Genomic DNA, 17,354 nt, shown 5'->3' on the forward strand with positions numbered 1-17,354 from the left:
AAATGGGTTTACATTGAGAGGTGCAGGAAAAAGAAGACAAAATGACTAAATCGGGTACGAGCGATTTGGACCCGATAAGTGCTTCGGGTATAGTTTTGGTCTATAACTGAAAGGCTTTGGTCTAGGAGTTCTAGGGATACATAAGAACATGTGTGAGGGTCTAGGATATGATCTAAAAATAAGAAGAGATTGCTGACAGTCAAGGGTTATCGGTTCAGGGAATTCAGGCATTTCGGTCACCAGGCAGGATGCAGTTTCAAGTTATAGGAAGGCAACAAAAGCTAATATAAGGCTAAAGAGGGGTTGTGGAGGTACCTTGGAGGTCTATAACAAGTTGTGATGGAGTTTCCCACATTATGAAACTCGTACACACGATTTGCAATGCGGATAGGCCACCTGGCTCGTTAGGAAAGCAAAACGCATGGTCTGGGCACTCAAAAAGCTCATACTCGATCCATTTTCATTTTTTTAGTTAAACACCATTTGGATACAAAACCATAGTATTTTCATGTCTATTTTCTTTTTATTTTCCTAGGTAGATACCATAGGTAGATTGCTTGTTTACTTTCGAGAAGGATATATTTCAACAATCCTAGGATCATTATCATCAAAGGATATTGCAGTTGCTTACACTGTCTGGATTTTGTAGAAAACCATCTCCACCATCCATTCAAGAACAATACTCTGAAGCAGTCATGCAAATCTATGCTCACTGGAGATGATGTCTTAAGTGATGGAAAAATCCATATTTAAAGCAAGTGGTAGAACTCGACTACTCGAATTGAGAAGAGGATCTAAAGGAAGCATATTGGTCCAAACCCACAGATAGTTGAGAATTCCAACTATGAGAAGCACTCTATCAATTGGATATTGAAGCTGAAGCACTCGCTCCAAAGTAGGAAGCAGAACATGTCAGCCTTGATAAGGCCGATAATGGAACCAGTATTGCCCAAAATCCCAGACTTGAAAATTTTAGGAAAATTTTGAAACTTTGCAATCAATCCTTTTTTAGAGTTTGAAATGGTAGTTCAACGAAAACAATGTTTGAAAGAACAAGTCAACAGACTTTGGGTGCATTACAGACAAACTTTCCTTTACACAATGAATTTGCATCTCCATACATTCATTGAAACCACATAGATTCAAAATAAGGTTTTTAATAAATAAAGTTTATACAAAATGAGGTATTAAAAAGGAAACCCTTATACAAAATTACAAAATGTACTCATAAGCAAAACAACAGAGAGAGTGGGTTCTTGATATCATCATGTCATCGCATCATCTCCTGCCGCATCAACCTAATCATCACCTAAATCCCATAAAATGGGTCAGACTTGTGAAAGCCTAGTGGGTGCATCGATAACAAAAGACAGTACGAAACTAACATGTGTTATAACATGCATAAATGACCTACATAGTTGTTGGTAACAGGAGGCTATGTGGCACTTCTCGTCACCACCAGATTTACTCGCATTGTCTATAACAAACATTTCAATCTTTGCACGTCTCTTCCATCTTCGCATTACGTAAGACTCAGGTATTTCTTGTACCTTCTCTTGATTGAGTGTCTTTAATGCATGACAACATAAAATACCTTTGAATTCATACATTTTGCACGAACATTCAACTATTCCGTTGTCAACATTGTACGTGACATATGCTTCTTGCCTTTCGTGATGTTTTTCGCTCTGCCATAAAATATGGTATTTGTGCATATTCTCGGTTTGCACGAGTTCTTCTATTTTGCAATTCATGACATGTAACACCTCTTTCTTGATCCATTCAAATACAGTTAGTGTATACAGAGCTGCAGGTCGCATCAATATCTTCATGCCAAAAGTTAGAGGTCGTGTATTGAAGCATTTCACGTCTTGTTCAAGCTCATTCTGTCTTAGACCGTCTACAAATAGTTCATATTGTTTTATGAAACGGAACATTGTTAAACATGAATATAAGGTTTTCTTCAGCGTGGCACGCATAGATTTAGCTATTTGTGTGCTTATCATACCTGCACAAAAGTATTGTCTTCCATATGCCAATGCCTACTTCTCTTTTTCTGTATATAAATTTTGTAACCAGGGATAGTCTTTAAGGTCGTATGTCTTAATCATTTCCTCCCAATCTGACATAAAGGTGACCTCGTCTACGCTATGAACTACACACCTTGTAAACTTTTTGTCAAACTCTGTCTTCTGATTAAATATGTGTCCTATGTTCTTTGCTGCATTTTGAAAGATATGCCACAAACATAGTCGATGATGTGCATCTGGCCACACATGAAGCACTGCAGCTGCAATTGCGTGATCACCATCTGTAAGTACAACTTCAGGTTGCTTCCCGTTCATTTCCTGTGTAAATACTCTAAACAACCACTCAAAACTTTCCTTGGTCTGGTCATACAAAAACGCCCCGCCTAATATACAACTCTGCGCGTGATGGTTCACTCCGACAAACTGCGTAAATGGCCACTGTTCAGTATTAATCTTTATTGTGGTGTCAAATACAAGCACATCATTGAAGCATTCATAATCTACTCTTGACTTTGAATCTGCCCAAAACACATTCACAACATATCCATCTTCATCCACTTGTATTACACTAAAGAAACCATGTTCATTGCTTGATTTCTTCTGTAAGTAATCAACCAAAAAACATATTTCTCCATTCTTCATGTTATCTGTCATCTTCCTTCTCAAGTGGTTTCTTAGATCCAAATGTGTGAATGACACATTATCGCGACCACCATCTATGTGGGTAAACAAATTGTATGTCTTCCTTGGTGCAATGCCGGTGCTATCGACTATTTCAGCCATTGCAACATGCGCTACAGTTACTTTACGATGTGACTATAGCATATGAGTCATAAATGATGCAGATAAATCATGATTATGATCACTGATTAAAATACGAACTACAAATTTTCCATTCGGATGTCTTCTCAAAACCATTCTCGCTTGACATCCACATCTTGATTCTGGCATGCTCCTTGTTGGATTTCCCATTGATTTCTTCCAACCTTGCTTGAAACAAACATATGTCTTTCTAACCAAGACACCCTGTGCATTTTTTGACCAAGAAAACCTTCTCACACTGAAGCCAACTTTTAAGGCATAATCATTGTAAAATTTATATGCAGTTTCCTCATTATTAAACTGCATTCCTTCTACAGGAACAGAGTCAAGTGTAATTCCACGTACATTCTCAGTTCCTACACTTTTATTATGTGTACTGACATCAAAATCTACCTCATTATTGAATTACATTTCTTCTACTGAAACATTCAAGTCAAGTGTACTTCCATGTACATTCCCGGTGCCTACACTTATATTATGTGTACTGTCATGATAATCTACCTCATTATTGAATTGCATTTCTTTTACTGGAACATTCAAGTCAAGAGTGGGTCTAATGCCTGCACCCTTCTTTTCATGTGAATCATTAGTGCAAATGTTCAATTCTTCAGTTGCGTCATTAGTATAGATGTTTAATTCTCCAGATCTTTCAAGTGATTGAGCTACATCATCTTTATTACAACCTGATGATAAGCTCAACAATGTTTTAAGCAATATATCAATTTGTGTTGGCAGCATAATAGCAAACAAATCGATGATATTAACTAACAAAAATATATCTCACAAAAACGAGAGTATGTTACTAATACAACGGTTTGAGATACAATGCATATAATGAGAGAATGTAGGATACCTGATGGTGTAGAGGCCCTTTCTAGCATTTATAAACAAGCATTCTTGTCAACAGGTCCCAGCGTCTTACAAATATCGATAAGTTTCCAACCATCGTAAGAACAAGATCTACCTACAATAACCAAACAATGCCTTAATGGCACACAAGACGACATGCCTTCTTCATCGATAGCATGATGAGATGGAAAGCTACTCACGTCGCCTTAATGGCACTGGTTGGAATGTTTGTGCATCATTGCTTTATTCCATAATGCCTAACAACAACGAAAAAGAAGAGAAGACAGTGAAATGTTTTGTAAGCAATATATCAATTTGCGTTAGCAAGCGCATACGCTTACTACAATTTAATCAGGATGCATATAACAACAAATACCGATAAGGTTAAGCAAGTCAAAACAACGATTTAATGAATGACATTATCAAAGCAAGTGCGGTTTGATATTTGCTTATACTGAGCATCGAGTTGTCACTTACCATTCCAATAAAAGACACATGTCGTACATGTGTGTTGACGATAACGCTCTCATTATATCCACGAGGCTGTAAAGCGAGTTCAATAGAAATCGCTGACAGAGCAGCGATATGAATGCGAAAATCGCCCCCGCATGCTTGTAACGATGTGTTTTTGCACGCACACATTTTCAAAGTCTGTGTACAAATATTTTAGAAATACATATTACAAAACATATAATATCTTATAAAGCGATATACATAGCGAATAATATATTGAAAATCGATACGGCAGTTCAGCATAATAACTTACAATTCGACAATACAAAACCATAATATCTAAAAGGTCGATAAATATATCGCACAATAAATTATAAATCGATACAAAAGAAATTGAGCATAATAGCAAACAAATCGATGATATTAACTAACAAAAATATATCTCACAAAAACGGGAGTATGTTACTAATACAGCGGTTTGAGATACAATGCACATAATGAGAGAATGTAGGATACCTGATGGGGTAGAGGCCCTTCATAGCATTTCTAAACAAGCATTCTTGTCAACAAGTCCCAGCGTTTTACAAATATCGATAAGTTTCCAACCATCGTAAGAACAAGATCTACCTGCAATAACCAAAAAATGCCTTAATGGCACACAAGACGACATGCCTTCTTCATCGATAGTATGATGAGATGGAAAGCTACTCACGCCGCCTTAATGGCACTGGTTTGAATGTTTGTGCATCATTGCTTTCTTCCATAATGCCTAACGACAACAAAAATGAAGAGAAGACACGAGAATGTTTTGTAACACAAGTCATGCACGAGAAGGCGACAATGTGTTGTAAAACAGGATAAAAAACAAGGTGGAAACTTCGACTGGAGACGAAGGCAAAGTTTGGGTTGATAATGGGAGTTACTGTTACAGCAGATGGCGCAGAAGTTTAATGAATAGGGAACGTCTTCACTTTAAATAGTTAACATCAAACTTTCTGGATGGAGGACTTTTTTGTCCTTTTCTCGAACCGTATTTCCCAACTTTTGAATGAAGGATATTTTTATCATTTACTCGAACCGTCATTTCAGGGTAAGAATAGCAAGAAAGGGTATTTAAGTCTTTGCAATAGCACCAGACTACAATGCAAAGTTATGTCAACATACACGGGAATACGAGCCCCATGTGCGTAAATACGTGGCGCTTGTTCGACCCCCCGAACACAGACGTGGGATTCAGTGAATCATCGGGGGCGAACATACACCACCCTCTCCATAAAAACACAAGTTAAAGAGAGTGGCTTAAATTTATTTTTAGCATAATGCCTTAGATACGGATAACACCGAGTTTCAAAAACAATAAGATATGAATATTCAGGGCTTATATTAAAGAGACATTCATAAGAGGAGTCATGTTTAACACTGAACTTGGCAGCCTATTTAGAAGCCAAACCACAGTATAAAAGGCTTCAACCCAATATTTCTTGGGCGTGTTAGCTTGGAAAATCATTGAGAGGCTAAACTCAATGATGTTTCTATGTCGCCTCTCAGCCCAGCTATTTTGTTGGGGGGTGTAAAGGCATGACATATTATGGTGAATACCTTTTTCAATAAGATAGTTTTGAAATTCTTTTCTGATGAATTCACCGCCACCATCAAGACTAAAAGTTTTTGATATTCTTTTGAAAACAGTTTGAAACCATCTTATGAAATGAAACAAAGCTTGCAAAAATATCAGACGTGTTTCAAGAAAAAAAAACCAAATAAATTGAGTACAATCATCAACTAATATGGCAATATTTAAACCCTTAAACCGTAATCGATTGGTGCGGGGCCCCATAAATCACAACGAATCTTTTCAAATGGCTCCTTACATCTATATTCTGATAAAGAGAAAGGAAGCCGATGTGCCTTGGCTGCCATACAACTAGAGCAAATGTTATTAATTTTTATTTGGGAGCTAATAATAAAATTCTTTCTTTGCAAATAATCAACAATGTCTAAACTTGGGTGTCCCAATCGTTAATGTCAGATATCACGAGGAACCAGCACACCGAAAAGAGCACCTCTTTATTGTTTTCTCTAGTCTTTGGTTCAAGCAAATATAGATGTCCTCATCTACACCCCAAAGCCATCACTTGCCTGCTCCTCTTGTCCTTTATATAAAAAAAAAAATCAACAGAAAATTAAAAAAACAAGAGATTGATCGGCAGTTAGTTGGCTAACCAAAATAAGATTTCGTTTTATTTTCGAAACCAACCACTAAAACATTTTTGAGATTTAATTTTCCTTTTTCAAATTCAAGAGAAGTGGATCGATGTGGGTTATGGCTAACCTATTACCATCACCCACCAAGATTTTCTCTAGACCATGGTATTGAAAAATATTTTCAAGCTTACCTGGGTTGGCAATAACGTGGGAACTGGCACCAGTGTATGGGAACCATCCATAATCTTGGTTGTTGGATACAGACATGACTGCAAGGGCATGAGGAATATCAGCGGCTTGATACATTTGATTAAATCGATGATAACATTTTAACACCGTATAGTTTGTCTTGAAACAAATTTGGCAGATCGAACCTTTGTCCTTTTGGTTTAGATTTTGTTTGTTTTGCGGAGACTGAAGTTGTTTACCTTGGGTATTGTTGGACCCATTCTTTCTGGTTTTGATTTTGATCAAATTGCATTTGCTTAGATGATTGTTGACTCATTTGGGAGAACCCATGCCCTCTTGACGTGAATTGATTATTAAATCATCTTCATCGGTTAAATTTTTTTTCTTGGCGTTGACTCAAAAAAGCCACATTTTAGTTTATCGAAATATTACCTTTTGAGCTTTTGATGCTCCTCATCATCTCATGACTCGGAAGAAGTGGGTCCTTCTCCTTGAAGGTTGAAACTGGTGGCTTAAGCATAATAGCGATAAAGGCTTCATATTAATTCTTGACCGAGCTCATTGAGGAGGAAAAATGCCCTGTGGCAGCGAATTCATGGCAAATGCCTTTGAATGATGTGATATATTCAACAACAAACTGATTTTTCTTATGATGCATTTGAATCTTTTGCATGGGACAACATTCACGCTATTGGGAATCAAGGGCAAAAGCTTCTTCAAAGGCGCTCCATACCTTTGATGCAGTTTTGAGCAGTGTTGCGAGAGGCGTACACCTCAGTACTTGAAGCGTACGCCTCACAGGCGAGGCACATGCTCAAGGTACTGAGGCGCACACTCAGTACCTGAAGCGCTGCCTCCTCAACGGGGATTTTGAGATTTTCTTTTTTTAACAGTCATGGTCAGGTAAAAAATGATGAAGATATCAAGCATTAAATTCAATCCATTAACATTCCCTACAAAAATGCCACATATTTTTACGATATTTTAGATATACCACGGATACTTGAGAGTCTCATGTTGTGAGAGGCGTACGCCTCAGAGGCGAAGCGCAGGCTCAACGCCTCGCTTGGCCTCATCGCATTTAACAACCTTGTTTTTGAGACCATCAATGAATATGAGAACTTCCTCGGATAATGTTCTTGTTATCCAGCCACGTAGTAATCTATCTGATCTTTTCCACAGGGTGTGATCCTGATTTTAAACCTTTTCTCCATTGCTGTCAATGAAAAATGGTTCAAAGATAAAAACACTTCTATTGATAAAGCCTTGAAGATCTTGACATTCAATCAGACAGCAGGTAGTTGGTACTTGGTATGGGACAATTTGATGGATACCAAGTTGGCAACGTTAAGAGTGTTTCGATACGCATATTTGAGTAATAGAGACTGCACCGAGGATAAGGTCATGATCAACTGATAGAGAGTCACAGTTGTAGCTCTGATACCATAAACAAAACATGTTCAGCCAATTGAGCCTACGTCCAGATGGAAAAGATATTTCTTCTATATCATTTCACTTTTTTCAGTAATACAGTATAAATAGCACTCATCCGACTATTTTTTTCTTTTGAGAAAGATGACTCGATTTTAGCAAGTCTTTTACATTTCTGTTGGTTTTTCTTTCGACATATGTGCAGAAATCAGGTTTGTGTTGGCAAGATTTGTGCTGGCTAAGACTTCCATATGCGGCGTCCTCTCTTGAAACCTTTCATTTTTCATCTGATATGACTTTTATCTTCTTATTGGAAACACGTTCTTCTTTGATTTTTCTTTCCCAACTCTTCACATATTTTGAACGTTCCTTCTTAGATGATTTTGCTGATTTTTTTATGGCCTGCAGACTTACCTTCTTCGTAGGATAACCTTTGTAATTTTTTTATCAAGGCTATGATTGTTCACCTTTCTCATTTTGATTTTCAACAACTCAGCATTTGAGCTCAAAATAGTGGCAAGCAAACCAAACTTATCCTAAAGTACAAAGAGACGACATGGACGTGCAAATGGAAAATAGAGCAAAGGACAAGTGGACAAGAGGAGCAAGGGAAAATCTGTGGGCCGTGTCCTTTTGCCACAAAGGGTGGGGATGAGCTTGTCCTTCATACCAATGTTATCAGTATTGGCCTGTATTGACCGATACGTACCTTATTGGCAGAAATACGCTTCACCTAAATCGATTATTTTTTAATAAATATAAAAATACTTAATATTATTTTAAGAACTCGTTGTGATTGACATATAATATTTTTTAATTAGTTTTTGGCTGATTCAGAGCAATTCACTCGAGTATGGGTATCGGCCTATTTACGTGAATCATTGCTTCATACAGTGGCACCCCCACAAGATTTTAGAGAGAGAGAGAGAGAGAGCGGAAGAGGAATAATATAACACAGACCCGAAAAACTTTTTGAGAGAGAGGGGGGAGGGGGGGCTTGGTATCAACTATCACGATCGGATTTGGGTCGGATATTTGACTGAATCCAATTCAATTGGTCGTGCCATTGGATTAATAATTAGATTCTGATCTACTATGAAGCTTGCATATAATCCAAATCAAGACTAGTTCAAGTTTCGCCGGAAAATCTAACCTGATTACATGTAGAACGTGTCTGATTAACTAATCGAATTCAATATATGTATTTACTTTTTTCCATCAGTCTTCGATTCTGCACGATCTGATAATATCGGATTTAGTAGTTCCTAGATCCGCATCCAGCCGACCCGTTTACATTCACGTAAGGTGAAAGTATAACACACTAAAAGAAAAGAAAAAGAAAAATTTAGAGAGAGAGAGAGAGGGAGGGTTGAGAGAGAAAGATCACAAGAGGAAAGGAGAGAGTGAGCCAGAGAGAGAGACAGAGATGGGGAGAATCCCTGTAGCGGCCTCTTCTTCCCTACACCACGCTACCTTTCGGCCTCCTCCCCTCTCCTCGCTCTCTTCCTTCAAATGCGCAGCGACCACCCGATTCGGGATCTCGCTCTCCGCCGCCCGCCCTTCCCGGAGGCTCGCCCTCTTCCACCTCGGCTTTGGTACGGCAGCCACCACCCTCCACTCCACTCTCCTCCGTATTCTCTTCTAAACTCATGGTTCTTCTTCCTCTTTTTTGGTGTTGGTCTTTTTTGCTTTTCTCGTTTCTTTGCGGAATTGCTCGTCCCCATCTTGGGTCCAGGATTTTGGGGTATCGCCAAGTAAGAGAGTTCGTTTTCTTATGGTTGTTTGAGCTTGGATTATGGTGAATTTCAGGATTTGGAGCCTTTGTTCATCTGTTGGGATCTGTATGACCTTTCTTTCCTGGTTCTTCCTGCAATTATGCTTAGTTTGCGTTTGGGATGTGAGAATTGGGATTGTTCTCCGACCGAGTGCCTTTCTCTGACGATGAATTTGCTTTTCCTTTTTCTCCTTTTGCTTTTTAAAGGTTTTCCCCTTCAGAGTTTTGGGTTTCTTATTGGAGGGTCGAAACTTCTATTGGAATTTACAGAACAATTTCATGTTTGAAGCAGATGAGGATAAGACGAACTCGTTATTGTAGAAAGCTAACCAAGAGTCTGTAAACTTAACTGTGTCTCTGGGGCATTATCTTTGCAAATAAAACTGCATTTCTCAATAAATTATCCGTGATAATTTGTGATTTTTATGTTTACACTTACAGAGCTTGAGCTAGAGGATTGTGTCCAGTCGTTCTGCGAATTAAGCTGCTATCTAGTCCTGTTTGGTAGGACTAGCCGTGTAACTTGACTTGTTATTTGCTCCCTTCTTCTTTCTCTGAGGCACATTTTCGACTCCGGCAGGGCTGAGAAATGGGATGAATGCTATTCTCTCGCATGACATTGTCATTCATACATGCATGTGTGCGTGTTTGTTCATTCTGCTCCTATTAACTGACTGGCATGTTCGTTTGCCGTTGTACCCACTACCCAGCTATTCAGCAAGTACAGCTGTTTGGATTCAGATCTTCAAATTTGTTAAGAGTGGAAGGAAGAGCTATAGAGGGTGGAACGACTGGAAGCATGGCACAAGCTAGCACTGCCATAAGTAAGGAAGTTGACCTAAACTGGGTGAATAAGGATAAACGTAGGCTACTTCACGTGGTTTATCGTGTTGGGGACTTGGACAAGACCATCAAGTATATGCCTTTATTATGTGGATTTCTAGTTTGCTTGCTTTTCTGTTTATCCTTTCTTAATTGCACATAACGTTATCAGATTTTACACGGAATGCTTGGGAATGAAATTGTTGAGGAAGCGTGATATACCTGAAGAGCGATACACAAATGCTTTTCTCGGATATGGACCCGAAGATTCACATTTTGTTGTGGAGCTCACTTACAGTAAGTCCATTTGATTCAATATTTTGCTTTCCTTAAATTGCAAGATGGTTGGCATTCTTGTGAACTGCTGATTAAACTTGCACATTTCATGTGAAGTATCTTATTGCATTTATTTACTTGATGTTTTCAGACTATGGAGTGGACAAGTACGATCTGGGAGCTGGTTTTGGACACTTTGGTATTGCAGTTGAGGATGTAAGATTCTATTCTTAAAACTGGCTTATCATTCCACTAGCATGGTGATATTTTATTTTGCTTCCAGAGAATGTGTTTAGGTTACCGATGTTTATTTACACATAAGGCATGCCCTTTTGTGTCATTTCGGAAGATCTTACTGAAGTCGTTATGTATGCTCACATGTGAGGATCAATATTCTTGAATCTGTATTCACACATGGGAAGGAAGAACGATATGAGTATGCGGGGCCTAAGATGAAGTTATATGATTCCAAATGCAATTTTTGGTACTTACATCATTTTCCAAGAACTAATTTAATGAAGCAGAGGAAGACTGTTTTGAAGTGGTGGCATCTGAAAGTTATCATCTTGAAAAAAATCCATGTGTACACTGTAGGAATCTGTTCATTAGTATCAGGCCGAAAGACACTCTAACCGAAGATCCTTTAAATTTTCATTGTACAGGAACAGTAAAATAAGGCAATACTTCAGATAAGGTGAGCACATTATCCCTTTTCAGGGGTGTTTAGAATAGATACATTCTTAGAGATACTGAAAGGTGTTTAAGTATGCAGTTCTGGGAATCCGAGCTAGTTTCTATATGCTAATAAATGTGGAAAACGATATCACTGATATTTGGATGGTATGGTGTCTATGGATGATTGTTGCAATTGGTGGATTTGATGACAGTTCGCGGTCAGCGCTGCCAAGTGGTCCTCTTTGTGATTGGCCAATGTTTGCCCAGTCTCATACCTTAACTATCCTAGAGATCAGTCACGCTTCCATGATATCAGCCACACCAGGGTGGCTTGGCTTTAAGGTCAGGTTAACTAGGATGTGTTACAGTTGTTTTCCCAGGCTTCTTACAATACTTTGAAAATTTGAATTCTTTGACCCTTTTTAAGAGAACTACTGTTTGTTGGAGATTAGTATGGTTGATAAGAAAGTATCTGATGCCCTTGGTGGTTAAGTGGCATAGTTGTTGAACTTATCTATTTGTTGCTATATTTCTATGCTCTAAAGTCAGATGCACTGGTAATGGTTGGGCCATTATTGGTGGAGTTACAGTATTGATATGTAATGTGTCAATAATATGTTATTTTCAAAATGATGCCTTTTATGGTCTCCATGGTAGAAGTTACCCAAGTTTTTGTGGCAATTAACTTGTCATGGGATGTAACTTTATATCATGTAGTCATTATCTAAAATCCAAGAAAAATATCACACCTCCAAGTTCCATCCTTTGACCTCATGATAAGTGATTTTTTTCTTTCCTTTTTTTTATTACGAGGAACCCTCACCGAGAACCGTGTCACTTAATGGGCCTGCCTTCCTCCGAGGTGAACCCCAGGTGGGGTCATCGACACCCAAGCCCTTATGGAGCCTACCAGTTAAAGGCACCCACACACTTGGTGGGAGTCGAACCTGGGACAAAGGGATCAGCACCTCCTCCCCAGGCACACTGCCACTCGGGCGACCCGGGTAGGTGTGATAATTTTTCTAATGAAGTTTAATGTCCAGAGGGCAGAGGATTATTTTAGGATTAAGACTGCATCACTTCATGTAAATTTCAATTTAATGAAGTTTTTTTCAGTTCACCAATGTTGCATTTATTAGGTGATATATTTCCCCTGTTCAGTAAATAATTTGAACTTTTCTATCACATGGCCAGAATTAACAGCGCCTCTAGAAGGGCCTCTTTGCAAGAGACTGATTTGTTTCATCATTTCATTTGCTTTTGTTCTTGTGCTTACCTGAGTTTCTGGGGTTTTGGCGAAGGTTTACAAGACAGTTGATCTCATAAAAGCCAAGGGAGGGAAGGTCACTAGGGAGCCTGGTCCTGTCAAAGGTGGTAGTACTGTGATTGCTTTTGTGGAAGACCCCAATGGATATAAATTTGAGCTTATTGAAAGAGGACCTACACCTGAACCATTGTGTCAAGTCATGCTCAGGGTTGGAGATCTAGATAGATCTATTGAATTCTACAAGCGGGTTTGTATCATTTTATAGACATTTAATAGCTTAATAGTTGTAGTATTGGTTGACTGTTTTTTCATCCAACTTACACCTATTTCTTATGTTTAATTTTCATAACCATAAAGGCTTTTGGTATGGAGATTCTCCGTAAGCGTGATAATCCTGATTACAAGGTAACCAAGCATCGTTAAGATACTTTGTCATTCTTCTCTTTCAGCCTACATACCCTTGAGTGTTCTGTTATATTCTGGATCATTTTGACCTTCCATGTATATTGTGTTTTTTGATTCTATGCTTATTTTGCAATTGTGTTCATATCAGTATACAATTGCCATGATGGGTTATGGACCTGAGGATAAAAATGCTGTGTTGGAGTTGACATACAACTATGGAGTAACAGAATATGATAAAGGAAATGCTTATGCACAGGTATCCTTTATTTGTTTATTTGATATGCAATATTGTAGGAAAACTTATCAGCCTTTTAATTCTGAGTACTGTGATTGAGCCGATCAGATGGCATCCCTTCCCTTGCTATCCTTTAACTGATCTCTGACACTTGTCACAAATGATTTTCTTTTCTCCTCCCATAGCTTTAATAGAAAGACAAAAGAATATGAAGCATGCGTTTTACTTACCAAAACTGCAACCATAATGTGGTGAGGGTCCAAGCTAAACGTCCAAAAGCCACAGGAGGAAAGCTCGTATCATCTCATTGTTGAGCATCGCCATGCTGGGTGACCAAGGAGGTCTTCTCTCGGAAAGCGGCCGATAAATAGATCATTTATTAGAAGAGTGGTCTCCACCACTGACCCACCACATTTTGTCTTTATAGGAAGATAGCGAGATGGATCCATGTGCTCTGATTCTTTATTTATATTCTGATCCAGGAGCAATACCAAAGTGTTTCAAAGGATTACCTTGTTTTAACAAAAGATAAATTCCAGCTACAAGATTACTGTGGGAACTTGATTCTGCTAGGTTCATAGTCCGAGGCAGTGTCGCTGTTGTGCTAGAGATGATTCTTATCGACTCAGCCTTGTCAAAATTTAGAATCCTTTTAACTTGATGGCTAATTTGAATCACTATGGACTCTGCAAACCTGACCATGGACTTGGAAGAGAACATGCATTGTCAAGCCAACCAAGGGGACAATACCAATTGGTTTAAGAAGCTGTGTCGATCAGGACTTAGGAGCGCTTCCAACTTGACACTGAATCCCTATGTTTGAAATTTCTATTGTACTTCTGTTTATTGTTGTCTTGTCTCTATAAACTTTTAAATCATTCTTAGAATCTTGGATTTCTTGACATTTTGCGCCTCTGAAATACTTAGCAATGTTTTTGTGCAGATTGCCATTGGCACAGATGATGTTTACAAAACCGCAGAAGTGATTAAACTTGCTGGGGGGAAAATTACACGAGAACCTGGGCCATTGCCAGGTATCAACACCAAAATCACTGCCTGCTTAGATCCTGATGGTTGGAAAACGGTAGTTCTCTTCTCCTCCTTCCAATTGTTTGTATTTGTAAAGATATCTTGTACTTTTCATTTCTTCATCGCTGATCCTGTCCAACTAGGTAGCATCTCCTAGTTGCGAATCTGGGTTAACATATACAATTTCACAGATATTTAAAACTAAATCTGCATGACAAGCTTTCAGATACTGATACTCTCATGCAGCCTTGTTCATGGTGGATACTACATATTATTGCTTTACAAAGTTGATGTTGCCTATGAATCAAATGGGCATGCCTTTGGATCTGGGTTTAGTTGACAAATTGGGAATCAAAACATAGAAACTTGTAATGACAGCCTGATTTCCATTGACTGGATCAAACTTGGTCATGATCATCTGAACAGGCCTTGTAGGTTTGCATCTGGGGATAATTTAAGATCCGAGTTGTTAGGGAAGTCAACCTGGAAACTTAGGTATAACCTTTGTTTTCTCTTTTGGTTAAAGTGGATGGTACTGGTAGTGTTGAATGGGATCTGCACCAGGGTATCTGGTCTTCTCATCCTTTAGCATTTTAAGCATAGAAAAAGACTTGGAATTTTTGAAAATTTGTTCAAGATTTTTGGATAATCTAAGACAATAGGTCATTGAATGGTATACAGGGACTAACTGGAGTGTGGAGTCTTTATCACAAGCTTGATTAATCAAATCTCAGGTGATTAGAGTATGTCCTTTATGTCAGTGAAAGGCCAAATGTTTCATCCCGACCCTACATTGCTAGTTTCACTATCCCAGCTGCTGCCAAGAGGCCAAGCCATCTTTAGATTGAAGATGCTGTAAAAATGAGAATGTGATGCTGACACCAACTTGGTTTCTATTGAATTACCAATTTGATCATTGTATGGTTAAACTGAACCAGTGGTTGTCATTAGTTGGACAAAGCTTGGGTTTTCACATTTCAGTAACTTGTCTGTCTCAGAACAAATCACCATCTGTCTATGTTCGTTTGTGTGTCAAACAACCTAGACCTGGTCAGAGAGCTCAGTGCGGGTTGATAAGACCCAGTCACTTTTTGTATTTCCGACAGTTCGGTTGATGATGCTGTTTTTACATGGCTCAGAAAGATGGCAATATTTTTTTGTGAACATTTTTGCTTAAGTCTCATGTTGAGCTTTTCTTTTTTCAGGTGTTTGTTGATAATGAGGACTTTGCAAAAGAACTAGAGTGAAGACTCGAAACATTCAGAATGTTGGCATAGAACTGTTGCAATGCTTTGCCATTCTATTTTGTCACCTGGATCGGAGTTTCTTGCTAATTGTTTTCTGAAGAGTGGGAATCCCAGAGTTCCAAATTATCTAAAAAAGCCCTCTCAGCGGTCTCTGTAAATCTGGAAATAATCTAAGCTTTGCACTGAATATATCTCTTTTCATGAATGTTTCGGTTTAAATTATTAAATCATAATATGCATTTCTTCAAGCTCTAGCTGTTGTTCACAAATAACCACGGATGGGCATGAATTCATGCGTTACTCTCTCTCCAACACATGAACCGCCCTGTAATGGACCTATCCAAATAAGGCATATTCAAATATGCTTCATCTGGATAAACATTCCAACGGATACCGCTTCTTCTAAGGAAGGAAAGTCGGCAGTATCCCGATAATGCTGGGTAACGGCTATCCATGGGAGGCGCAGTTCCAAAAACTCTCTTTTATTAAGTTTGACTTTCATTCAATGTAAAAAAATAAAAGGAAATATTGAATAGAGTCCTTGAAGAAGGCCTTCTGCCAAGCTCAGCTCTCTTCTTTTTTTCTCTTCTCTCTTCATTTGCACACTACAAGGTTCTGCCATCCTTCAGTGGTATCATAGCCATACCTCTAGTGTGCATATCCTTTGCTCACATGTTGTCACTTAGAGCCATTGATCGCCGATCGTTCAACCCTACCGGAAATCAAAACAGAAAATTGAAATTGGTTAGTTCTTTTTTTTATGTGTGGGGATGTAGAAAAGAACGAAGGAAGGACCCAAATGGGTTCGAACCGGTGACCTCTCAATCTGCAGTCAAATGCTCTATTATTGAGCTATAAAGCCATTGGAAAAACCCAAACCTTTCTCTAGGAGAGACTGCCTTGCCTGGATCTTAACAAAAAAAAAGTGGGGAATTTTTTTTTCGATCAACCCAAATAAGGGCTTTTCTTTGTTTCTAGCCCTGTAATTAGATTTCCAACCACAATCGGTGGAAATCCGACCACTGAAGAAAAGAATACAAAAAAATAAAAAATAGAGAGGAAAGGTTTTTTTTTGCTCGAATAAAGGCTTTTATTTAATTTTTTTGTTGTTTAAAGCCCGTAACCAGTTTCCCTTGACTCGGTGTGTATATGTGTATATATATATATATATATATATATATATATATATATATATATATATATATATATATATATATATATATATATATAACCATTAGGTCGCTGGATCTTGGCGACCTCTATTTCTAAATCTTAAACAAAACTGAGCCATTGGTAGTGCCTTTGGGGTCTACTCGGACGCCCCTCCATCAAAAACAAAAAAAAGACAACAAAAAAATAAATAAATAGTGAGGTAATAAAGAATCCCTCACCTGATGTCGAATCTGAGCCACTCGTAGTGCTTTTGGGGCCTACGCCGACGTCCCAATTTTTCTGGACTAGAAGGTCGCTGGACTCCGACGTCCCAATTTTTCTGCAACAAAAAAAAATCAGTAACAAGGGAGGAGGAATGAAACCCCTCACCTTTCCTCTTCTTTGATGTCATTTTTTTCGGTCATTGAGAACTCTTTTTTCCTTTGATCGTCGATGTCAGAGGTGAATCACCTTTTTTTTTTTTTGCCATTGA

General features: G+C 38.4%; 1 protein-coding gene across 2 annotated transcripts; it reads left to right on the forward strand.

Moving 5' to 3' along the window:
* The first annotated feature begins 9,305 nt into the window (after positions 1 to 9,305).
* LOC149814857 (putative lactoylglutathione lyase, chloroplastic) lies at positions 9,306 to 15,957 on the forward strand. Of its 2 annotated transcripts, XM_089989894.1 has the most exons (10): positions 9,336 to 9,574; positions 10,195 to 10,257; positions 10,464 to 10,668; positions 10,748 to 10,872; positions 11,003 to 11,067; positions 12,828 to 13,040; positions 13,151 to 13,198; positions 13,347 to 13,454; positions 14,377 to 14,517; positions 15,668 to 15,957. In XM_089989894.1, exons 1-10 carry the CDS (start codon positions 9,406 to 9,408, stop codon positions 15,707 to 15,709), a joined length of 1,179 nt encoding a protein of 392 aa, XP_089846020.1. In that variant the 5' UTR covers positions 9,336 to 9,405; the 3' UTR covers positions 15,710 to 15,957. The 2 variants fall into 2 exon arrangements, with proteins under 2 accessions (XP_089846021.1, XP_089846020.1); XM_089989895.1 differs by lacking the exon at positions 10,195 to 10,257 and having other exon boundaries at positions 9,306 to 9,574.
* Positions 15,958 to 17,354: the final 1,397 nt, after the last annotated feature.

The sequence above is a fragment of the Nuphar pumila genome, chromosome 15 (genome assembly GCF_984573655.1).
Source record: "Nuphar pumila chromosome 15, dmNupPumi1.hap1.1, whole genome shotgun sequence".
Taxonomy (NCBI): domain Eukaryota; kingdom Viridiplantae; phylum Streptophyta; class Magnoliopsida; order Nymphaeales; family Nymphaeaceae; genus Nuphar; species Nuphar pumila.

Bases quoted from the DNA above. Each gene is read 5' to 3' on its own strand.
- LOC149814857 (XM_089989894.1), top strand. From the start codon at position 9,406: ATGGGGAGAATCCCTGTAGCGGCCTCTTCTTCCCTACACCACGCTACC. The intron at 11,068-12,827 runs GTAAGATTCTAT...GTTTTGGCGAAG, and splicing joins TTGGTATTGCAGTTGAGGAT to GTTTACAAGACAGTTGATCT. The intron at 13,041-13,150 runs GTTTGTATCATT...ATAACCATAAAG, and splicing joins CTATTGAATTCTACAAGCGG to GCTTTTGGTATGGAGATTCT.